The following is a 25,958-nucleotide window of genomic DNA, read 5'->3' as shown; positions in this document are numbered from 1 at the left end:
TATCTATACGCACGCTGCTACGTCACATACCTTTTTAATGTCCTTGTGCATGTAACGAGCCACCTGTTTAGCCAACTCCGTCTTTCCTGTGAGACACATCATTGAACCCGTCACACACAACAAATGCATCATTTAATTGGTCATTAGGCAACAGGAACAGTCCCTCCCCCTCACCATTTAATTACTTTGTTCTCAATAAATAAAAAAAAATACAGTCTCCGCCTTTACATCAGCATGCAGAGATTTCAGGAATTCAGGAAAACAAGCTTACTCATTTCAGACAGAAAGACAATCTCTCTCCTTCGCTAAGTGCTGGCCTAAATCCCAGTGCCTCCCTCCACAAAGCTTTCAATCATCTCCAGCTCTCCAGAAGCACACATTATGCTTGCCAGTAAAATATTCTGCATATAAATGCTCATATGTGATATTGATGTCTTGTGTTTGCTATGCATATGGGTATGATGATTGTGTGTGTGAACGAGGCTGTGTGTGTCTGTGTGTTTGTCTTGTTGCTGTGTTTAATATTGATAATCTCATGGCCACTGTTTGTCGTTGAAGGGAACAGAGAATATGAACACCGTCTCTCCCTCATCTATCTCTCTGCCCTGTCATTTCACCATCTCCCTCTTTTTAGCCATCTATCTGGCCCTTAATATCTCCCCTCTCTTCCTACTGCCTTCACTCCAACACACAAACACTTCCAAATCTTGCTGATGATTGAGGACATTTAACCACTTATTCAGTAGATGTCCTCCTCAGGTTTTCTGCTTTAACACAAAAACTGTAATTAGCAGAACCAGTTTTTGATACTTTGGCCCGCTCAAACACTACACTCTGCATCACAGGTTTGCTTTAATATTTATCCTCTAGGATATTTCAAGACGTTCATGGATAGAGGAGCAGTGGGGTGAATCTGCTGCAGCAGAAATGTCCAGACAGTCAGTCTCAGTTCAACCCACCATCCCCAGTGAATACCGTTAACTGACACGACTCGCTATTGTTGATTTGATCACTCACTCACTCACTCACTCACTCACTCACTCCCTCCCTGTGCTTGTGGAGCACAGTAAACAATGGGTTACAGTAAACAAAGGACTGGAAATTTGATGGGACTTTATTATGCAGATATAAAAATGTCCTGGCATCCCAGTGCTAATGAAACTTTAACATGCAAAGACAGGTACTAACTGATAAAGACTGTGGTACTGGTCTATTACTTCGCATGAATATTTACATTACTACCAAATCTGCTCACCATCCCTCTTCAGGAGCTCAAAGTTGCCATCCACATATCAAAACTGCCCAACTCAAAATTAGTTTGTTAGCTAAACAGTGCCAAACAGTGTTCCCATCTTCAGTCTAACGTTTCTTCCTCTTCATCAGGGGGATTCAGTTTTCCCTAACCAATCACACACAGCCTGATGACACCGTCAGTCCCACCCATGCACTAATTTGCCAGCTGTAGCGCTCATCAAGCTGATTGTGTTTTAAACTGTCAAACTGCTGTTTCCTGTCACATTTCCAAACAAATCAGTCAGTTTCATGACAACAGCCCACGATATGATAAACTGCAGACTGGAGCAGCCAGAGGATCAAGCCACCAAACGTCCAGTTAGTAGATGACCTGCTTTACCTCTTGAGCAACAGCCACCCCAATACTGGACAACCTGCACATTACAATAGAGGAGCTGCTGGTCCATAGAAGCCCACACCTTGAAGCTCCTGGTGCACTGTTCTTGTGCTGATGTTAATGGAGCTCTGTCGTTACCGAGTCAGCAGAGTGTCGGTGACTTTTAAGCATTCTGAAACTCTGCTCTGTAACTTTATGTTCTCTGACACTTCATGGCTGAGTTGCTGTGGTTCCTAAACACTTCCACTCTGCAGTAAAATCACTTAAAGCTCAAGAGGCATCCTTTTACAGGACTACACTGGAATTCAGTGAGCTCTTTCATGTTTGTAAAGGCAGCCTTCATGGCTAGGTGTGTGATTTTATAAACCTTAGGCAATGCGACAGTGAGCGCCAGAATTCAAAGATTGAGAAGTATGTCTCAATTAGGGGTGGGCGATATAAACGATATATGACAGAAACGATATAAATTTGGCCAATGATAGAGCGATATAGTCAAAATCTCTATCGCGATAGCGCATGTTGATGATGTCATCAAGCTGCACCTGTTTTGGTCAAAAGCATCGCAGCGGCTACAACCATCATCATCTGCAAATTATGCCGGGCGACAGTCATAGCAAAGAGATGAAGCACTTTTTAAATATGGGGTAAGCCAAAAACTGCGCTTCCTCCACTTCCGTAACATTGATTCATTAATGTTGAATTCTCTCGCAGCTGTTCTGTTCCCATGTTGTTGCAGTATATTAATAACTACCTTGTATTGTGGATGAATAATCTCAGTTGTTCTCCTGACTGAGTGGAAAAAAAGTTGGCGTTCATCCTCCAGCTTCACTGTGCTAATGTTATGCTAACATAGCTGTGTCGCTAGCAATCACGTAGCACAACATTATATACCAGGTAGTCCAACTTCACTGCTGTTTAGTTTCCTGTCTTCATTTATGTTGGAAGTGGTAGCAGAGCTGTATGTTTTAATCTCTCAGTCAGAACATGGTGTGTCATGTTTAGGTGGACACTAGCAAGCTAACTTCCTGTTAACTTCTAACTACGTTAAATTTAATAACTTCTGTTTTCATGGATGCCTGGTTGTTAAACTTAATTGCTACACCTAGTAAAGCAGCAACGCTGATGATTTTATTAAAGATGAAAGAATTTAGACTGTTTTTAACTCTCATTGTTCGTTTGACTTTGGGACCTGAAGTTGACGGAGTTTTAAACCAGATTACTCCGCGACGCTCCTCACTACGGCAGCCGTAATGCTCTGACAATCCATCAAAACATTTTTTAACAGATTTCTGCACGCCCAAATCGGTTCAGGTCAGTAAGCACAACCAGAATTCATACATAAGGCTAGGGCTGGGCCATATTATACCGTTCACGGTAATACCGGTATAATGTTAGACAATGATAGGAAAATGAAATATCGCGATAGAATATAAGTAAAACGCGCATGCGCAGTGCCTTTGTTTTCATACGCACATGGCCGATTGTTGAGTGAAACAGATGAACCAGAATTGGTTTGTAAAAATGGTACAACTTCAGTGATGTGGAACTGGTTTGGTGTTTGTCCGTCAGATACACGACAAAGCACTTTTTTTTTGCAGAACATGCAAGCGGCCGTCGTTATTGTCGTATTTGTCGGACTAAGATGCTCTTAAATCTGGGAGTAATCTGGGTCCTAAACCCCCCTCTTCAGGTCAAACGAACGCTGCACTGAGAGTTAAAAACTGTCTAAATTCTTTCATCTTTAATAAAACGATCAGCATTGCTGCTTTACCAGCTGTAACTATGAAGTTTAACTTCCAGGCATCCATGAAAACAAAATGTATTACATTTAACGGAGTTAGAAGTTAGCAGCAAGCTAGCGGAAGTTAGCTCGCTAGTTTCGCTAGTTACCTAAGCATGATATAGCATGTTCTGACTGAGAGATTTCTGAAAAAAATCAAACGTACAGCTCTGCTATCACTTCCAACATAAATGAAGACAGGAAACTAAACAGCAGTGACGTTTGTAGGGTTACTGAAGTTGGGCTAGCTGGTATATAAGGATGTGCTACGTGATCGCTAGCGACACAGCTATCTTAGCATAACATAAACAGTGAAGCTGGAGGACGAACACTAACACTTTTCCACTTATAAAAGTTAACGTGAAGGTTCCTCATGGTTAGAGACAAATGCAATCGCATGGCAGGATGCTGTAAACGGACCAAACTTCAGTCAGGAGAACAACTGAGATAATCCATCCACAATACGAGGTTAGTCATTAATATACTGCAACAACATGGGAACAGAGCAGCTGCCAGAGAATTCAACATTAATGAATCAATGGTACAGAAGTGGAGGAAACAAGAAGAATGAGTTTAATAAAGTTTGATTTATCTGACTGCTTTGTTTCGCTTAATGTGCCTTATAATCAATCCCGTGCACCTCATGGTCCGAAAAATGCGTAGTGCACACTGCAGTTTAATGTTGCAAAGCACCTCTTTTTAACTTCAGTGGATATTATACATGGTTATGCTCAGGATATGTCAGCCCATTTCTACTGGAAATGCCTTTTGGTTAAACTTTCAGCAAGGAATTTGCATTTGCACTGTTAAATTTTTATAAAGCTTTAATGTACATAAAAACCAGCTTCTTGTTTAAGTGAAAATAAATGGAAGGTTGTCTTTTTGCGCTAGTAATGTTGTGGAGTTGTATTTTGTCTCGCATCAATTATATCGTCAGTTATATCGTTATTGCAAATTTTCAAATATATATCGTAATAAATATTTTTGGCCATATCGCCCTGCTCTACATAAGGCACACTCAATTTTTGAGAAAATTAAAGGATTTTAAGTGTGCCTTATAGTGTGGAAAATACGTTATACAGAAGAAAATAATATATCGCGATATATATCGTTACCGCACGTGCTTCAAATTATATCGCGATATGGATTTTAGGCCATATCGCCCAGCCCTAGTCTCAATACTCTTGTCCATATAATGTTACTGTATTCATTGTCTTAGTTCAGCATGTTAACATGCAATCATCATTTTATACAAGGCACAGCTGAAACTTAAGTTTTTTGAGGTTTTTTTTTTTTTTGGGGGGGGGGGGGGATTTGGCAAATAAACCCAGCACTCTGAACAGCTGGTGACACGGGAGGAAAAGTCATGGGATCAGTAAAGGGAGAAAGATTCATCCTCTGGGAAACATGACTGTCTGTACAGTTTCACAGAAATCCATCCAGCAACTTGAGATATTTGAGCCTGGACTAACAAACCTACAGACCCACCAATCCTTACATCCTTAACGTGGCTTAAAACCTGAACAGGACAACCTTTAGGTGACAAACTAGCTCTGTTGAGCAACTTTCAACAAGAGTTTCTGACTGACTGAGATATTTGTTAATCAATGATTGCTTTCTCTTTATTCCTTTATATTAAACCTGTTGTACAGGACATTTTAAACATTTACCATCAGATGAATCCTCCTGAGCATCATTCTTGACACACTGATGACAAACACATTTACTGCATACAAGCTAGCTCTGATCTGTGTTTACAGTTTACAAAGTGACGAGTGCTTCCGCAGTTCACTGTACTCTGTTTCGTTTCAGCGTAATTAAATTAAACTGCTGAATTAATTTGTTTGAGTACACTCTACATGTGTCAACAAACTTAACGTATTCAAGCAGTCTGTTTATTTTGGCTGCTGCTTCGAGGAGGCTGAAGAGTTTTTCTTTCACACGCTTTGAGAACTGAAGCGTTGGGTTGGGTGTGACAGAAGAGACAGTGAATTACCGATTCCCGATGAGCCCAGGAAGAGGAATACGAGGGGATGTTCTTCATCGTACCAGCCGTTCTCCTTTCTCCTGATGGCTACAGAGCACAGAGACAAGGAGAGAAACAAAGGGAGCCCATTATTTCAGTTATTTGCATTTGTTGACTTTGCTTTTGTGCCAAGTTTAAGCCATCTGAACCAAGCTGCCCCGGGGACGACGGGCATCCCAGAAACTATGATAAAAGTGTGAGAGAGCAGGGATGAGGAAAGGGTCAGAGACGGTTGGTGGAGGAAAAAAAAGAAAAAGAAATAAAAAGAGGAAGAAGAGAGAAAACAGAGCAAGAGAGCAAGATGAGAGACCTCCAGAAAACTACCCACGATGCCTCTCCTCCCCCCTCAGTCAGTAGGGCCATTAGCCAGCGGTAATTGTGTTAGCCTCTCTGGCGCGGCCATGGTGAAATCAGTTTAGCATAGATCGCAGCCTCTCACACACACACGGACGCACAGGCCTGCTTAAAGAGGAGTGCCTACCCATCCCTGCCATCACCCCAGCAACCACACTAGCACACATACACAAAGACAAGATGATGAGGTGGATTCGAGGGGAGTAAAGAGTGTATTTGGCCGTGGTTTCAGCCACTCAACGAAGAAGCAGACACTAGCACAAACTCATCCAAATCAGAACCTGTTGAGAGAGTCAACAGGACCAAAGCCGGTGGATCGATGGTTAGCACTACTCCTGCCCCGAGGAAAAAGGTCCCGGTTCGGTTCCCCCTGAGCAGCTGAGGCTTTTCGTTTTTTGTTTGGTTCTGAGTGTTTTTGTGGCATTTGGTTTAGATGTTAGGTCACTTACAATGCAGACTAACTGGAAATACATTTTTTTTTAGAGCAGCTTCGCAGTGTGTTGGCCCTTTGAAGCACCTTTTTAAAAAAGTGGGTACAAAAGATACACAGGTCCTGATATATCACAAATATGACCTCAAGTTCTCTCAGTAGAGTTTTGGCCAGAAGAAATTCTGCAGTTATCTTTATAATGTGGCAGGAGGCCAGTTTATCCTCTGAAAGAAAGGATGTAAATATAATGAAAACAAAATCACATTAAGATGGTAGAGTGCAACGTATGTGATGCTACTTCGGTCAAGTGTGAAATTTGAAACTACAGGTTTTTGTGTTGTAGCACATACGGCGCTGTGCAAACATTTTGAGACCGCCTTCATTTCTTTATATTTTGCTTCCTAGTGTTCTCGAGCAACAGTTCTACAGTTTTTCAAATTTCTTCAGATATCGGCTGTTATTTCACAGATTTCCATTTCTGTCCTTGTACCTGACCATGTTCAGAGGAATGTCTTTTGGTTTTGGTAGTAAGTCAAAACCCAAGACCCTGCCTACTCAGTCATAGCAACAATTCTGACAATTATTATTATTTTCTTTTACTGTAACTCATCTGCAATATGCTTAGAAATCAGCTGAGGTTAGAAATCATGGGAGCAGTGGCATCACTTCCAATACAAACTGACTTCTTTGTGCACACTGAAGAGTCGTCCCCTGCTGGCCATAAGAAAGAATGCAAGTTTAACACACTTCCTTTCAGACCTATGTCCGTTGTTTTTATACACCCTCTATGCCATAGAGTCTATGGCATAGGTGTCAAACTCTGGCCCGCAGCCCAATTTACTATTAGAGCTGGCCTACTGGTATTATACAGCTAATATATATATTGTTTAGTATTAAGCTTTGCTTGTTCCATATTCAGTTTTTCAGCAAAACTTGTTTGAGTCCATAAGAAGAGATTCATTCTTAAATCTGGAGGAAGATTTTTTTTCCAGTTTTGAATTTTGGCCCACTGTGTATTTGAGTGTGACACCCCTGCTCTATGGTAAAATCCCACAAAGTCCCAGGATAAAAGTGTGAGCAATGCAGTTCAAGACACTCATCTTAATCAGCTGCAAGACAAAAACACAGACCAAATGTTTAGGTTTCGTGTTTTTCGTGTCCTCCTACACCAGGATAACAACTCCCCTCCTGCTCAGCTGTTGTAATCTCTTGCAGCTGAGAAAATATACAACAGATATGACATGTGAGTGTTAAAGTAGCAACTAATAGCTAATAATCATAAAAAGCAGATTCTTGGCAGGAGAGGAGGAGGAGGAGGGGCCAAATGAGGGAGGCAGAGAGAGATGCTACACAGGGAAGCAGAGGGAGGAACTCAGATAAGGAGAGGAAAGAGGAGTAAAGATGTAGAAGACGATACAGAGGGGTTAAGAGAGGAGTGATGGAGATAAGGAGATAGAGAATGAGGGAGAGAAACAAACAAGTGTGTCAGAGATGGACACAGAGATGAACAGTGACAAGAGGGGCTCCAAAGCTCCGTCTGCTTTATCAATGGCTGTGTGAATGACAGCGTAACCTTCTGTGTGGTTGTGCGTGTTTTAGCTGATTGAGACCGACTCTGACAGAAGGGCACATTGACATTTCTCAAAGGACCCTGACAACAACAAGGAAAGGAAGGAGACACAAAACAAATGAAAGCTCTCTCACTCAGTCTCTCTCTCTCACATGCATACACACACACACTCTCAGCGCAGTGTGTATTGGGCAGGTCTGGTTGGCTCTAACATGATTACAGAGGGATGATTCTCTTCAATAACTCTTAGCCCTGAGAGCTAAACCTGGATCAATCTAACCTCCTTCCTGTGTGTGTGTGTGTGTGTGTGTGTGTGTGTGTGCGCGTATTTCTAGTTTGTGTCTTGCTGCAGGCCAGCTGTTCGTCATGAGGAGTTCAGGTGAAAACAGACGTTTTGAAGACATCGCATCGAGAAAAAAAAAAAAAAAAAAAAAAAAGGGAAAGAAAACCACGTCTCGGTTTTTCTTCAATTTTTGAGCTGCAAAATTTTGCAAAAAAATAATCAGTTCATCTATCAAACTGCCAAACTTTTCTTCCCCTTTTACTACTGAAATGTTACAGTGCAACAAGATAACTTGAGCTGAAACAAAAAGAAGAGGATGAGCAGATAGGAAAAAACAAAAACAATAAACAGATAAATATGTTCCAGTTTCTTTTTTGTGTGTTTCACATAATTACATCATAGAGTCGGAAGTTTAAAGTTATCTTTGTCATTTTTTCTTTAGTTATAATATTTTTAAAATGGGAACGATATACAAAGGTTTCTGGCTGGAACAGTTGGGAACGTTGCAATCACTTCTACGAAGCAAGTCCAACGCACCCGGGATATCCTCCCATTATCAGGCTTCACTTACTCAGGCGAAGCAGTCACACGGTGGTTATCAACTCAATAAGGTAACCCAGCCTATCCCAGTCTCACGACAAACACTTGAAACACCACTATTAGCAGTGTATGACTAACCAGAAACATGGAGTTGTGCTCTGGCAGCAGATTTTTACAAAAAGGGAGATAAAACTAATATGTGAGAAATATAAGAAGACTAAGAGCAGCACAGCTGCTACAGACAGACCAGCAGAATGAGCGTGTAACAGGAAAAGTACTGCACAGTGGTTTAGTACTAAAAGTGCTGTACGAATGTGTGTGTGTTGATCTTTAAGCAAGACTGGACAAGATTTACTATATCAATAAAGTTTAGCCCATTTGAAGCTTGTTGAAACTGTTGATCACTAATCATGAGCATAACTCGTTCCAGTGCAGGTTAGGTTTGCATCATAGGTTACCATGGTGATGTACTACAGTAATACAGAAAACCCTGGGTTAATCCTAAAATTGCCTTCTGATTAATCATGAAAGTTCTACATTTTTAACCAGTAATTGCGCATTAAAATGTTGGATATGGCGTGTATTTGCAGACACATAGCCTGGTCACTCTTTATCTCTACATCCTTCTCCCATTTATCTTCTTATCTGCAGTGCATCTCTCTTTCCTGAGTCATCTCCTCATCTCTAAATATCTACTTCCCTCCTCCTGGCAAGAGTTTGACTGATTTCTGCTCGGCTCACCTTTACAAACTGTAGCTGCACACGAGGTTGTGTGTGCTCTAGTAGGTTCTGTATCTGTATCTGCCTCTGAGTGTTTTTTTCCCTGTGTGTGTGGTTGTGTGATATATATTCACTACAATACACAGATCAATCACTACACAGATCAATAAGCTGTTCCTATTTCTCTGTGGTGATGTCTTGTACGGCTTTCGTGATAACAACAGTCATTCATCGCCTTGCCAAAGACTACAAGTCCCACAACTATCCTCCCCTTCTGACACTTGTAACAACTACTGTCTTTAGTTTTACAGACAGCTCTGTAGTTTGTCTCATATCTGTAGTTTGTGTTGTTTTTTTGATGAAGTATTAGAGTTACGGAGGTCTGGAGAGGGATGAAAGTTGTTCCCTTGTTGGTTATAAACTCTGCAGTATTTGCTCTCTCCAATGTGTTATAGACTGTAATATCAGTTTCTAGCTTTGGGAATGAGTTAATTATTTTCACAAATCTAAAACAGAAAATGTCCAACATCATAAAAATAACACACAGCCTCTCTCCCTGCTGCAGAACCCTTTCACAACCCCCCCTCCCACAAACTCATCTGCAGATCAATACAGTACATGGCCTCCATGGATGCCTGGTGTAATATCAGCTCTTTACTGTCGGTTGTGTTATTGTGCTCTAACTCATCCTCCCTCCCTTCCTCTAAGCACTAAACACACTCTCTGTCTTTCTGTCAGAGCTACAAGCTTTCTGGTTCTCAGATATTTCCCCGTATTCTCCCATCGTGTCCCTGTATCTTTTAGTTTTATATTTTTTTTATTCTTTCGCCCATCCCATCCTCTCTTGTTTACATCTGTTTGCCCATCCCCAACAGTAGTGTTTGAGGACAAACAGTGGAGATTCAGGAGGTGCATTAATGTTTCAAAGAGGAAGAAGGAAAGGACAGGAGAGTGAAGGAGAGAGATGGAGATCAAAAACAAGAGACCCAGAGATAGAGATGATGGAGAAAGAGAAGAACAGAGACAGAGGGGGGCGAGCAGAAAGCTGGAGAGAAACGAGGAGGAGGAGAAGGGGGGGTCTGTAGTATGTCTCCTCTCTCTGTAATCGTGTTAACTGGCGGCTCCAAGCCTGGCCTCTTCAGCTGTCACGCACAAATACACACACACACACACGCACACAGCACCTGTGTACGCCTGACAGACAGCTCATTCATCACAATTAACCAATTACAGCCTCCGCAGGTCTGTACGAACCCGCCTACTGCTGGTGGAAAAGGCAGGAGAACAGGAGAAAGATGTAAGAGGAGTCGCCCTCCTCGACGTAAATATGTTGAAGGAAACAAAGAAAAGTGAAATAAAGGCAGTGATGTTTTGTATTTTTGTGTATTTACTCACTCAGGAGTATCTGCGGGTTTACCTGAAGCCACCGTATTGATGGCCCCCTCCTGTCCAATGATGTGCTCCTTCAGCCTCCTCTCCAGGGGGAACCTCCTCCTTTCCTCTGCCTCTCGTCGAGCCTGTAACTCCAGAAACTAGGTGGAGATAAAGAAAAGGAGAAGAGAGTGAATGAATCCGGAAGAGAAGGGAGTGAAAATGAATAAGCAGCTCTTAAACAAACAAAGGCTGTGCTTCTGTCCCTCTCCATCTCTTTATCATCGCCTCCTAGCCAGTGGGGCATGTCACTTTTCCTGCTTACGTTGTTAGTGTTATTAATTTTCCACTTTGTGCAAACTTGGGGATCTTCATTAAGAAAGCATGAATTAAATATCTTAAACTCCTTAAGACTTTTTTGCGTCTGGTCTGAGAAAACCAGACCAGGCATTGTTCTTCTAATTTTCTATTGCTGTATTGGTGATCCAGTGTGAAATGTAGCCTCAGTTTCCTGTTCTTAGCAGACACTAGCAGCACCCAGGCTGGTATTCTGCTGCTATAGCCCATCAAGGGGTTTCAAGGTTCAACGTATGTGCATTCATAGATGTTCTTCTGCACGCCTCTCTGGTAAAGAATGGTTATTTGAGTTACTCTTGCATTCCCATCAGCTCAAAACAGTCTGGCTTTTGGTATTTTCTAACAGAGAGCTGATGCTCACTGGATATTCTCTCTTTTTTGGACGACTTGAACCCCAAATATGTATGTGTGGAAAAAAATTCGCAGTAGAGCATCAATTCCATCAATCCTCTCTGACACCAACAACCACACCCACAGTCACCTAAATCCCCTTTCTTCCTCATTCTGCTGCTTATTTTGAACTTCAGCAGGTCGTCTTGACATGGCTAAAGGCATTGAGCTTCCGCGTTATGATTGGCTGATCAAATAATTATGTTAACAAGGAGCTAAATAAGTGTATCTGCTATTACCGTTACCTGGTATCCCTGAATATAACTGAAAAAACCTCTAAATAAGAATCTCATATAGATACAACTACATCAGTTTCTTTTTCATTTCTAGGTTGAAGGTTTTTCTTTGTGGAATTATTTCTTATTTAAGAGTCTAACAGCAGAGACTGTTGTGTGTGTATGGCTGTAAAATCTTTGTGGGATAAATATGATTTTAGCCTTTACACGTTTAATTAAACCCAATAGAAATGCTATTATAAAAATGTCAAACATGAAAAGTTATCATCTACATCTTTATTTAGATCGCAAGCCAAGTTTCATATTTAGCTACTCGGTAAATAAACAGAACTGTTTACTGATTGTCGAAAATGTGATTATGTAATTAATTATGTAAGAAAATCTGCAAAATAAATACAATATTCTTCAAGGATTAGGAGCCATACTTCTTTAAGTGAGAAATCAAACATTTAAAATGTGTTTCTTTCATCTTACATATCTCACTACTGTAACGCTACCTTCACCTGACACTTTAGAAACATATTTTCCACTTCGAAGCAGCTATCTGCTTTCCCGTCTCTCTCCTCTTTATCAGACTACCTCCATTTCTCTGACACCCATTTCCTCTCCTCTGCTGATTTAGCTTGATCTCTCCACCTCCTCTCCTTCTTCTATTCTTTTAGCGTTGCTCACACCCCCTGGTTTCTCCTCCTTTCTCTCAGCCACCCCACGACTCATTTATCCTCCTCTCTTTGTCTCCTTAGACTCCAGGTTTTTACCCTGCAGTGGAGCCAGGCTGTTTATTCTCTCTCTCCATCTTGCTTAGCTCCAGCCTGCTGTCAAGTTGGTAGATAACTACGGATAACTCGAGTTTTATTTAAGAAAAAGCCAGACCTCACGTCTACCGCTACACACCTGTGAAATACCAAGAGCTGAGCAGTGACGGGCAGAAGCCATGAAATCTCAGCACTGCCAAACTTTCCAAACAATATCAAACCACATTTTTCACGTCACAATTATGTCTTAAAGAACAAAAACAAACAAAAAACCCTGAAATGACCTATCCTGAAAGCATTTGGCAAAGGAGAACAGGTTTCTGTACTGGCTTTCATAGAGCTAATAAGCACTTTCTGTGCACCCAACCCCTGATTTAGCTTATAACTCTTTGCCAAAGAGTTTGACTTCACTGTTGGAGTCAGAGTAAAAACATCCCAACGATGAGATGCGCCATAGTTCGAGTAAAGCACATTTCATTATCATGTTTCGGAAGATTAACACAACTGACTGTTTGCACTTATGAAAAGAAAAAAAAGACCCCACTTCCTTGTATGTCTCCTCATACTTGGACAATAAAGTCGATTCTGATAATTCAGAGATGTAAATGATGTGAGCTTCCATTTTACATTATGAAACATCCAAGACTTTTTCATACATACACCAGAAAACTCGCTTAAACACACTTTAGCCAGTCTGTCATGTCATGATATGCGCCGATCAATGACGCAGCTTTGTTGCGTGTTTTTAACCCCAGTTAACCTCCACCAGCTTTCACAACTTTAATATTCAAAGCACCTGTCAGTCACAAAGCGGACTGACACAGACCTCCTGTGGAGCGTCGGCCTGTGTGCAAGAAATGTGCTGAGCTGTTCACACCAGGCTAAAGAAAACAACTACATCTGGGAGCATGGCACTGTTTGTTTGTTTTTTAAAATGACCTAACTGCTGTTAATCCACATCGGGGAACCAAAAAGGAGGTTTTTTTGCAGTTATGCAGTTTTGCATATCCTTTATGTGTTATACCTTGCCCTCCCACTCCTGCAGCAAAGTGCTCACTTCTCCCTCCTTAGCATAGGCCCGTGCTGTGTGTCCCACACCATTGGTCTGCAGGGGGCTGGCACCTGTATGACAGGAACAAACAAATTTTATAGTTAGAGAATGACATAAACTAAAACCAAATCAGCATAGGTTTCAAGGGGGGGGGAAATTTTTTAGTACTACAACAATATGCACAGACTTCCCTCAGCAGGAGGGTCTATCGTCAATCGAAAAAGCTGGGCTAGGGGTGAGAGGTCACAAGGATCAGAGGTCACTGCAGTGAAGCAGAGGGGCGATGCAATGCCTCTGTAGGGGGTTTCATATCTGCAACGCGTGCCAATAACCATACAACTGCACACCAACACCCTGGACTATTATATATGATCTATAAATACTCACTGCAGGTTGCTGGAGGTTGGAGCCACTGGGACAAACACACCCACACACAGCAGGATCAAGTGGATGACACATTTCACAGAGGAATGAGGAGATAATATCACAGCACGAGTGAAGTGTGCCAGCCTGGGCTGAACAGTGCTGTGCTTGTCAGTGCGGGTGGTTAGCAGTGCCTTCTGCCCTGACCTGTGCTACCACTCACTAACCAGAGTAAACTCAACACACACATGCCTCCGTGTGAACAAGTGACTGTAAGAACACTGTGTAAAAAAAAAAAAAAACCACCAAACAAAAAACCCCACGTAATATCTAATTGAATTGTCCTGGTTATGAACAACAAGAGTACAACATTTAATATTTGAAAAGCACCCCTACTGTAAGAAAGAGGGACAACAATAATGTAAATGTGTTGTTCAGGTCTATGATAGGTGAATGTCCTGCTCTGCTTTGTGGGAATGTTTCAGGGCATAATATGTGGATGGAAAATTAAATGTTAAGACAGCTCACACAGCTTTTTAGAGGAGGAAGCAGTTTGGGACTCAGATTTGTTTATGGTGAACGACTACTCCATCAAATTTGTGCTCTTCGTTTATTTGTCATTGGTTTAGAGGAGTTTTCATGTTTGACTGTAGCAGATTTAAAGTGGATGTATTGGACTCATTTCTAGTGACATTTTTATTCTTGGACTAGCTTTGCAGTCACAGTTCAAAAAATAAACTAATAAAACATAAATCACCGTCTTAGATTTGGTGCGGTCCCTCATATCAGGTTTGGATAGCAGGTGGGCGAGGCTGCTGTGATCACACCCGAAAATGCTCATATTACGGATACCTGCTCTGACATCATGAATAGGACATAGTAAGGGGGGAAAAAAAGAGTTGGAAACAGTACTTGGAAGTTTCTAGACTTTGAATTTTGGTTAACTTTTACATATTTGAAAGTACTTTTTTTAAGGAAGTTTTACTCTTTCCGCACTATATCTATCTATCTATCTATCTATCTATCTACAGGGAGTGCAGAATTATTAGGCAAGTTGTATTTTTGAGAAATAATTTTATTATTGAACAACAACCATGTTCTCAATGAACCCAAAAAACTCATTAATATCAAAGCTGAATGTTTTTGGAAGTAGTTTTTAGTTTGTTTTCAGTTTTAGCTATTTTAGGGGGATATCTGTGTGTGCAGGTGACTATTACTGTGCATAATTATTAGGCAACTCAACAAAAAACAAATATATACCCATTTCAATTATTTATTTTTACCAGTGAAACCAATATAACATCTCCACATTCACAAATATACATTTCTGACATTCAAAAACAAAACAAAAACAAATCAGCGACCAATATAGCCACCTTTCTTTGCAAGGACACTCAAAAGCCTGCCATCCATGGATTCTGTCAGTGTTTTGATCTGTTCACCATCAACATTGCGTGCAGCAGCAACCACAGCCTCCCAGACACTGTTCAGAGAAGTGTACTGTTTTCCCTCCTTGTAAATCTCACATTTGATGATGGACCACAGGTTCTCAATGGGGTTCAGATCAGGTGAACAAGGTGGCCATGTCATTAGTTTTTCTTCTTTTATACCCTTTCTTGCCAGCCACGCTGTGGAGTACTTGGACGCGTGTGATGGAGCATTGTCCTGCATGAAAATCATGTTTTTCTTGAAGGATGCTGTAGCTCAGGTGGCAGAGCAGGTCAGCCACTAATCAGAAGGTCGGTGGTTCGATCCCAGGCTGCATCCTGGCTGCATGCCAAATATCCTTGGGCAAGATACTAACCCCGTGTTTGCCTACTGGTGGTGGTCAGAGGGCCCGGTGGCGCCTGTGTCCGGCAGCCTCGCCTGTCAGTGCGCCCCAGGGCAGCTGTGGCTACAATGTAGCTTGCTATCGCCAGTGTGTGAATGGGTGGATGACTGAATGTAGTGTAAAGCGCTTTGGGGTCCTATGGACTAGAAAAGCGCTATACAAATGCAGGCCATTTACCACTTCTTCCTGTACCACTGCTTGAAGAAGGTGTCTTCCAGAAACTGGCAGTAGGACTGGGAGTTGAGCTTGACTCCATCCTCAACCCGAAAAGGCCCCACAAGCTCATCTTTGATGATACCAGCCCAAACCAGTACTCCACCTCCACCTTGCTGGCGTCTGAGTCGGACTGGAGCTCTCTGCCCTTTACCAATCCAGCCACGGGCCCATCCATCTGGCCCATCAGGACTCACTCTCATTTCATCAGTCCATAAAACCTTAGAAAAATCAGTCTTGAGATATTTCTTGGCCCAGTCTTGACGTTTCAGCTTGTGTGTCTTGTTCAGTGGTGGTCGTCTTTCAGCCTTTCTTACCTTGGCCATGTCTCTGAGTATTGCACACCTTGTGCTTTTGGGCACTCCAGTGATGTTGCAGCTCTGAAATATGGCCAAACTGATGGCAAGTGGCATCTTGGCAGCTGCACGCTTGACTTTTCTCAGTTCATGGGCAGTTATTTTGCGCCTTGGTTTTTCCACACGCTTCTTGCGACCCTGTTGACTATTTTGAATGAAACGCTTGATTCTTCGATGATCACGCTTTAGAAGCTTTGCAATTTTGAGACTGCTGCATCCCTCTGCAAGATATCTCACTATTTTTGACTTTTCTGAGCCTGTCAAGTCCTTCTTTTGACCCATTTTGCCAAAGGAAAGGACGTTGCCTAATAATTATGCACACCTGATATAGGGTGTTGATGTCATTAGACCACACCCCTTCTCATTACAGAGATGCACATCACCTAATATGCTTAATTGGTAGTAGGCTTTCGAGCCTATACAGCTTGGAGTAAGACAACATGCATGAAGAGGATGATGTGGACAAAATACTCATTTGCCTAATAATTCTGCACTCCCTGTATAGATACACACACAACTCAATAAAAACGTTACTTGACAACTACAAGAAGAGTTTCTGGGTTTTTCCAAGCGTAGCTGCTGAGTAGGAGAGAGCACAGTCACTAACTTCTGATGCACACACAGTCATTTGTTCTATAAGCAGGCCTGAAAAAAAACATGACCGAAACCACTCAGTTCAGAGAAGAGCTTCAAGGGTTACTCCTAGTAAAACATCACCAAGCTCCAACTATATTTACCAGAAATGAAATAAATTTTTAAAAATTGATGAAGTGAAAGATGAATTCAGCTTTCAACAGTAATGAACACAATGCTGCACTTCTTATAGATTTCTTCTGATTTTCTTTCTGCCACTGAGAGTCAAATGGGTTTGTGATGAGTCAGTGTTTAACAGTCTCAGTCTTTATAAGAAGCTCGGTCTACACTGACTGACACTCATGAGAGAAAACAACATTAGTAACTTCAGTACTCTGTACTGTGATGCTGTACGGCCCACTACGAACAAGAAATCCCATCTGAACTTTTTCTTCAGAACACAGAAAAAAAAAAAAAAAGCAAACAAACTATGTAATCAGTACAGGTGATTGTTGCTCTATTGCTCTGAGCACTGGCCGCAGAGACTAATAATCACTGTGATGATTATCGATAAACCCCTAAATTTCGTGACCTGCTCAGAAGCCATCGATCCTGACAATACGCCACAACCCCCCCCCCCCCAAAAAAAACATGAGGCCGAAAAGCAATAAAGTACCACACACACGCGCCAACACCAGACATAATAAATAGCATCATTTAGGGCTTTAATATCAGGCCAACCCTCTGGGCCATAGCACTTTATAACAGGATCAACACTAACAACAGTCACACACACACACACAACCCCAACTGAACACACACACACACACACACACACACACACACACACACACACACACGATCCCTTCATTAGGAGTGCTTTAGTTATGCCTATTAGGAGTGCCCTCCTCTTTCCCATTTCCTCCTCCCTCTCTTTCAGTGCAGCTGGTGGGAGAGAGCCCCTGCTGGTCTTTATGCATGCGCGTGTGTGTGTGTGTGTGTGTGTGTGTGTGTGTGTGTCTGTCTTTGTGTGCATCTGCGAGCATGTGTGTCTCCTCTGGCCTCTTACCACCTACAGAGCTGTCCATTACTCAGTGCCCCTGGCCACAGGCCCGATGTGGAGCACGGGGAGAAACTAGAGAGCCTCTGCAGGTAGGGTGAGGGACTGTGTGGCGAAGTGAAGCCTGAGGGTGGGCCTGGAGACTGTGATGGATGGAGATGTGAGTGGAGGGCCGGCTAAGGCCAAAAGAGCAAACCCACAGCTAGTAGAGTTACACAGATGAACACAAACACAAGGGAAATAACAAGGCTCAGTGTGTACATACATGAAAGGAAGATGACGCACAAAATAGCGAACACACACACACACACCAAAATCCACATAGATGTCCTGAAGCTGTGACAGTTCATAAGATTTTTTTTGTGATGATGTAAAAAAGAAAAAAAAAGATGGATAGGATGCTACGAATGGAAAATGGCTTAAAGGAAAGAAGGATACCGGAAGCTCGTATGAGGAGGAAAAACAATGAAACATGCACAAGAAACTAATTACACTCACATTTGCACGGGATCACAGATACACGGCAACATGTGATTGAGGGCGCGTGATGCCACAAATGCTATTGGCAGCGATGGTGGCGCCAACCCTGCACAGGCCCAGCCGGGCGAGCGACAACCAAGCCCATCTTTAATCCAATTGTCCTAAAACAAATGTCTCTGCTTCGTGAAATTTCTTACCTTTTTAATTCAAAAATGCGTCTGCAGAACATTTGATCGAGTTAGTTGAGGTGATTTGTTTAAGCGTACGGAGTGCTTACAGAGGCAGGGGTGAGACGGGAGAGACAGGCTGACAGAGCTTCAGATGCATCATCCATCATAAACATAAACAAGACATTAATACAAGCTCCTGTGCATCTGCGTGTGTGCGTTTCACTGAGCGTAGAGTGATCCTAAAATGGAGTGTTTTTAGATTAAAAGCCTAATCGACCTAAAAGACGACAACAAACAACAACCTCACCAATGCAAGTTTAAAAAAAGAAAAAGAGGGAAAAAAGGCATCCACACACTGAAACAAGAATATCAGATGGATGAAATCGTACTTGAATATATGAATACTTTAATTAATCATATGGGGGCCTGAGTGCACTAACATACATGGTCACACACACACACACACACACACACACACACACACACACACACACACACACACACACACACACTTCCTGTGCTTGTGGAGCTACCCCAAGGGCATGTTCTGCGAGGAGGTCACAGTTCAACGAGGCCTAGCTTGTTTAAGAGCTGCTCGCCTGGAAACTGAGGGGGGATACTCTGCCTCCAGGGTCTGCGTGTGTGTAATAGTGGCGCTGAGTCAACGGCAGGTGTGAGTGTAACGGGGGGGTGGGGCAAAGGAAGCAGAGAAGTAATCAATTTCAAATGAGTTTTGTAATGCTGTTTATATCAGTCGCAGGGGATGCGTTCAAGTGATGATATCTGAAAAGCTGGTGGAGGTGAAACTGCTTTTAGCTTTAAAGACGGAACGAGAACTATTCTGTTTAATAATCAAAGTAAAAAGGTCTTAAACTGACTGTTACTCTTGAATTAAGCTGTCAGTAAACAAACTTGCATATATTCAGGGTCTTGCATTATGTATTTCTACGAGAAATTGCGATTTAACTATTTACATACATTTAATATCAGATTACCATAATTACATTAACAACAAAAAGGCAGCCATCACCACAAATGATTTGGTCAACATTACTACTCATCAACCTTTGAAAAATAGTGCATTTGATGTACATTTCATTTAACTTGACTTATAATTCTAAATTAAAAAAACATTTAAAAAAAAAGAAAACGTCCCACAGCAGGGAGTGAATCTGGATTACAGTTAAAGAAAGTTATTACAATGATCATTTTATTCAAATTATCTCACTTAAGTCGTTTTTGGAAGGTAAAATTGGTCATGAAATGAAACATTAACTGCCCCGCCTACTTTTAACGATAGTGACTCGTTTAGATTTTGTCTAGTTGGACAAAGGGAACCAAAAAATGTTTTGTTTTTTTCCACTCAATCCCAACTGTAACAGAATGTCACAGTTCAGGTAAGAATTTGCAAATTTACATTTAAAAGCCTCTTTAGATAATTAAAGTGCCATTTGACCTGACTTATCAAGACCACTGAAAGGTATGATTACAAACATCTTTATTCATTTAGATTCCCATTAGCCACCGCAACAGCAGACGCTAACATATGGAACTATTATATTACAATGTGCCTGGAAACATCACCTCCACAGAAGACGAAACAAGCAAACTGTCAAACTGAGATCAAACAACTCAAACTTCTCCCACCAGTGGACACTATCATCTGTCAGCTGTGTTTGCAGAGGCTGACAGAGTGTAGCCTCAGGAAAGGCAGACTGAGTTCACCTAGGTAAGAGCTACTAAAATCCTCCGCCCACTGTACAGTGGGTGCGCAGAATTGAGGAGTGTATATAAAATAAAGGTGGAGACTGCCACACAGCCTGGCAGTTATTTGACTTTAATAATACCTAAGATATTCTCTATTAAAAATTGCACCTGTAAGGCATCAGACTGCAAAGCAACAAAGCAAAACACATGGAGGCTGCTGCATCTGTCATCACCTTTACTTCTCTTACGCTGACACTCTGAGGCCCCCCGTGGGCAGTGATGGGACGGTTGTAATGATTCGGGAGCGGTAACGTACCAGCCTCAAGCAGCATGCGTACAGCGCGTGGGTCGTCGGCCAGCGTAGCGTAGTGAAGCGCTGTGCAGCCACGGAAACCAGCCCTGCTGCTCAGCCTGCTGCTGAACTCGTCCTCTCTGGACACCAAGACTGCAGAGAGCGGACACGAGGAGACAGAGGAGGAAGAACAATTAGAACCACAAGCTGCTTTTTCTGCGCAGAACGTGCACAGGTTGGCTCCCAAAATACAATAAAATAAAAACAAAACCAAAAAGTCTGCTGGGAAAATCACTCATTTGCTGCTAAATTTTAATTTTAAATACTTCTCTACACCAATATTAAAGTTAAAAAAAAAAAAAAAGAAAAGAAAAGACAGTCTTAGTGAATTTAGAGTTAAGAGGAATTTAAGGAAATGCACTAATTCCTCAAAGCTGCAAATAGGATAGTTATTACATGAAGCTGAACACCGTATACTCCCTGGACCTGAAAAAGATATTACAATGAATAACAAACTACTTTGGCTTTAAACGTTACAGCATCGAAATCCGGGGGAGCTTCCTATAATCTAACCACAGACAATGGAAGACTCCAGAAAGTGCGACGAAGACAACATTGCTTTTATAAAATTATCTTTCTTGTTTCCAGCTTTGGAATAGTTGTTCATTTGAGCAGATTTAAGCTTAACTGTCCGACACGATAGCAATAATGCGAGTTGTGTTTTAGGGTCTCTCTTGCTTTGCTCCTTACTAATAATGGAGATACTCTATCATTCTCTCCTTACTTCTTTTTCATAACAGCACTCATCTCGTGCCACTCCTTCATCATCCATTTTTATTTTTTCTTCCTGCCTCCTTCCTCTCCTCCTTGGTGTCCATCAATTCCTTTCATCGCTTGCACCCTCTTTCTCCCTCCCCGCTCTCTCTATCCCAGTAACTTTGTCTCATCCATTTCCTGACTTCCTCTCCCTCCCTCATCATCCTACCCATTTCCTCCAATCCCTCCCTCTCTCCATCACTCCCTCAAACATCCGCATCTTCTTCCTTCTCCTCCATCTCTAGACGTCTTTTTTTCAGAGCATCCCTCTTTTCCTTCTCCCTTCCTTCATCAGTCTTTCCCTCCCTCTATCTATCCCACTCTTTTTCTCTAGCTCTCTGCAGTGTGTGTGCGCGCGTGTGTGTGTGTGTGAGAGACAAGGCGGGATAATCATAGCTAACCCAATAAAGCGTCGCACAGGGCCCCCTAGCCCATCCATCAGTGTGCGTCTGGGAAACGCTTCCCCACGCTACGCCGGCCCCACGCGGACCCAAACCTGACAGCCATATAAATGTCTGCAATATACATATCCCATATAAATATGTCTGCAGAAACCCAACACAGACTGGAGGGGTGGGGGGTAAAGAGTGTGTGTGTGTGTGTGTGTGTGTGTGTGTGTGTGTGTGTGTGTGTGTGTGTGTGTGTGTGTGTGTGTGTGTGTGTGTGTGTGACTGTACAGCTCAGAAGACAAGCAAATAAAAAAAATACAAAAGAAAAAAAACACCACTCGTCAGAGGACAAATAAAACAAATAATGTGCAAAGAATCAAACATGTACATAAATGCAAATTTTTATGCAAATTATACTCATAATACTTGGTTTACACGCTTTGGGTTCATATGTGTAATATAACAACTCTGCTCTCCGTTTCCCACCCCCCTCCTCACCTTCCAGTGAGTGGATCCCTTTCTCCCGTGATGTGTCGTAAACATTGTTGAAGTGATCACCGGCATTTGGGTCGGCACCAGCTTCAAGTAAGACTTTCACCACGCTGAAAAGCAACAAAACACAGAGGCACACGTTTAAAAACACGTCCGCACACCCAGAACCTTGTATTAAATAAACGCAGACATGCACACAGATGAGCTTTAACACCATAATATTTCAGTGTTCATGCGGTGGATGCCAGTTTTTCTTGGCTTGTTGTTGTCCGTATAATTATTTCCACATTAGGAGGATGACAAATTTTAAAATAGGTTTTCCTTTCTTTGGGAAGTCTCCCCCCCTCTCTCTCTTTCTCAAAGAGTAATAATGCGCCTTTGGGTTCAGATGTCTGATCAACACTTTCATAGATTTTATGGATTGTCTCTTTTTCATAGGAATATCTGGGACAATCAAAGCAAGTAGTGCCTAAATCAAGACAAAGACTAGGGGGTCAGTGATGTGTATAAAATTCATCTGTCAGAATGTGTGGTGTTTTTTTATTTTATTATTGTCACGTGTTTTAACTTTATATTTGGTACCAATAAAGGTTGAAGATGGAGCTGTCAGGAAGGAGGGAAAGAGGAGGTTTGTGGATGCAGTGAGGAAGACATGTAGAGGATGGTAGGTGTTACACAAGAGAGCAAGGGACGGGGTGAGATGGAGGCAGATGATATCCTGTGACGACTCCTAAAGTGTGGAGGAGAAGAAGGAGAATGAGGAGGAGGCAGAGGAGGAGGACAAGGAGGTGGGAGAGGAAATGGAGGAGAAGAAGGCTGGGGGAGTACAGGATGAGGAGAGGAAGCAAAAAGGAAGAGAAGAAGAAGGTGGGGGAGGAAAAAAGGGAGAGGAAAAGCAGGCGGAAGTCGAGCAGGACACGGCCAACGAACAAGGAGCCAGAGGAGATGAAGAAGGTGAAGAACAAAAAGGAGAAGAAGGTGGCAATATAGGAGGAGGAACCAAAAAGAAGGAAAAGACAGAATTGGAACAGGAGGAGAGAAAAAAAAAAAAGAAGGGAGGCAGAGGAGGAGAAGGTGGAGAAGAAGAAGTCAGCCAGTGGAGAAGGAGATGAACGCGGCATTTAAGGAGGAAGTAGAAGAGAAAGAGGACAAAGACAAGGAAAAAGGAGGAGGAACAAGGCAAAGAACGGTCTGATACTCTCAGAGCTATTAAAGAGACAGTTACCTCTACATGAAGTGTGGGACGCCCTTCATCTCACTGTGTGTGATGTACTAGAATTAGATCTTTCTGTTTGCTAAAAACATGTGGAGATAAATCTGCATCAGCACATACAGACTCACAAGGTGGCATCACAGGACGAGCACACACACTGGATGTGAAACACACTTGTGACGTGCTCCATCCAAAAAGTGTGCAAGCGTTGCCTTGAAGCGGTATTTATTGCTTTGCAGCAGCTTCTATGTTTCCTCTTATTTGGTGGATGTCAAAGTGTTTCTGAATCGGCAGCGTCACGCATGTAACCAATGACATGTTAACAAGCCCGCACACATACAGTGGGGCAAAAAAGTATTTAGTCAGCCACCGATTGTGCAAGTTCCCCCACTTAAAATGATGACAGAGGTCAGTAATTTGCACCAGAGGTACACTTCAACTGTGAGAGACAGAATGTGAAAATAAAATCCATGAATCCACATGGTAGGATTTGTAAGGAATTTATTTGTAAATCAGGGTGGAAAATAAGTATTTGGTCACCTCAAACAAGGAAAATCTCTGGCTCTCACAGACCTGTAACGTCTTCTGTAAGAAGCTTTTCTGTCCCCCACTCGTTACCTGTATGAATGGCACCTGTTTGAACTCATCATCTGTATAAAAGACACCTGTCCACAGCCTCAAACAGTCAGACTCCAAACGCCGCCATGGCCAAGACCAAAGAGCTTTCGAAGGACACCAGGAAAAGTATTGTAGACCTGCACCAGACTGGGAAGAGTGAATCTACAATAGGCAAGCAGCTTGGTGTGAAAAAATCAACTGTGGGAGCAATCATCAGAAAATGGAAGACATACAAGACCACTGATAATCTCCCTCGATCTGGGGCTCCACGCAAGATCTCATCCCGTGGGGTCAAAATGATCATGAGAACGGTGAGCAAAGATCCCAGAACCACACAGGGGGGACCTGGTGAATGACCTGCAGAGAGCTGGGACCAAAGTAACAAAGGTCACCATCAGTAACACACTACAACGGCAGGGAATCAAATCCCGCAGTGCCAGACGTGTTCTGCTGCTGAAGCCAGTGCATGTCCAGGCCCGTCTGAAGTTTGCCAGAGAGCACATGGATGATACAGCAGAGGATTGGGAGAATGTCATGTGGTCAGATGAAACCAAAGTAGAACTTTTTGGTATAAACTCAACTCGTCGTGTTTGGAGGAAGAAGAATACTGAGTTGCATCCCAAGAACACCATACCTACTGTGAAGCATGGGGGTGGAAACATCATGCTATGGGGCTGTTTTTCTGCCAAGGGGACAGGACGACTGATCCGTGTTAAGGACAGAATGAATGGGGCCATGTATCGTGAGATTTTGAGCCAAAACCTCCTTCCATCAGTGAGAACTTTGAAGATGAAACGAGGCTGGGTCTTCCAACATGACAATGATCCAAAACACACCACCCGGGCAACAAAGGAGTGGCTCCGTAAGAAGCATTTGAAAGTCCTGGAGTGGCCTAGCCGGTCTCCAGACCTCAACCCCATAGAAAATCTGTGGCGGGAGTTGAAAGTCCGTGTTGCTCGGCAACATCCCCTAAACATCACTGCTCTCGAGAAGATCTGCATGGAGGAACGGGCCAAAATACCAGCTACTGTGTGTGCAAACCTGGTAAAGACCTATAGTAAACGTTTGACCTCTGTTATTGCCAACAAAGGTTATGTTACAAAGTATTGAGTTGTATTTTTGTTATTGACCAAATACTTATTTTCCACCCTGATTTACAAATAAATTCTTTACAAATCCTACCATGTGGATTCATGGATTTTATTTTCACATTCTGTCTCTCACAGTTGAAGTGTACCTCTGGTGCAAATTACTGACCTCTGTCATCATTTTAGGTGGGGGAACTTGCACAATCGGTGGCTGACTAAATACTTTTTTGCCCCACTGTATCTTATCAGCTGCTGCAGTTGCAACACTTGCCACTGACCACAATATCTGTTAATTAAATGTTTTGTTACTCATGAACAGAGCTCTGCTTCTGTCGCGTCACCAAATACAACCTTGACCTTTACACAAAGTTTCCTCACGGTTCATAAACAGATCACGCGCAAATATCCAATTCCTCGACTGCCTGTGACACTTTCGCCTGATTCACACCAGTCTATTCTGTCTCGTTATGGTGGATACACCCCACTAGTCACTTCCTTCTATCTCTCCTTCATTACACATTTGTCGGCCTCGTAACATGTACATATGTGCACACTGAAGGGGGCAGGGGTCGGACCCCATTTCCGGCACCGTTGGGGGAGTGTAACCGAGTGGGTGTTCGTGTGTAGGCCTTCATTGGAGCGTACCGCCTTATAGAACAAACAGGAGTACCTCGGCAACACCACTCACTGTGACCCGTCAGATGTTTCAGGTCTCCCTGTCTGCAGGACACACTATTGCATAAACCCACACTTAGTCCACTGTGAAGGCAAGCAGTAGCTTTCACATTGAGACACAGATGAGCA

General features: G+C 42.5%; 1 protein-coding gene across 2 annotated transcripts in view; it reads right to left on the bottom strand.

Annotated features, from left to right (window-relative positions):
- The window catches only part of clpb (ClpB family mitochondrial disaggregase), a 46,361-nt gene that overhangs the window by 11,790 nt on the left and 8,613 nt on the right, over positions 1-25,958 (bottom strand). For both annotated transcript variants that reach the window (XM_026191650.1, XM_026191651.1), the window contains exons 4-9: positions 22,242-22,345; positions 20,563-20,691; positions 13,467-13,564; positions 10,751-10,865; positions 5,407-5,484; positions 31-86 (exon numbers count right to left, since the gene is read on the bottom strand). In XM_026191650.1, the coding sequence (XP_026047435.1) occupies positions 31-86; positions 5,407-5,484; positions 10,751-10,865; positions 13,467-13,564; positions 20,563-20,691; positions 22,242-22,345 (580 nt within the window). The remainder of the gene's footprint in view (positions 1-30; positions 87-5,406; positions 5,485-10,750; positions 10,866-13,466; positions 13,565-20,562; positions 20,692-22,241; positions 22,346-25,958) is intronic.

This window comes from Astatotilapia calliptera, chromosome 14 (genome assembly GCF_900246225.1).
Source record: "Astatotilapia calliptera chromosome 14, fAstCal1.2, whole genome shotgun sequence".
Lineage (NCBI taxonomy): Eukaryota > Metazoa > Chordata > Actinopteri > Cichliformes > Cichlidae > Astatotilapia > Astatotilapia calliptera.
Note: the sequence above shows the minus strand (reverse complement) of the source record. Positions and strands in the feature narration are given on the sequence as shown.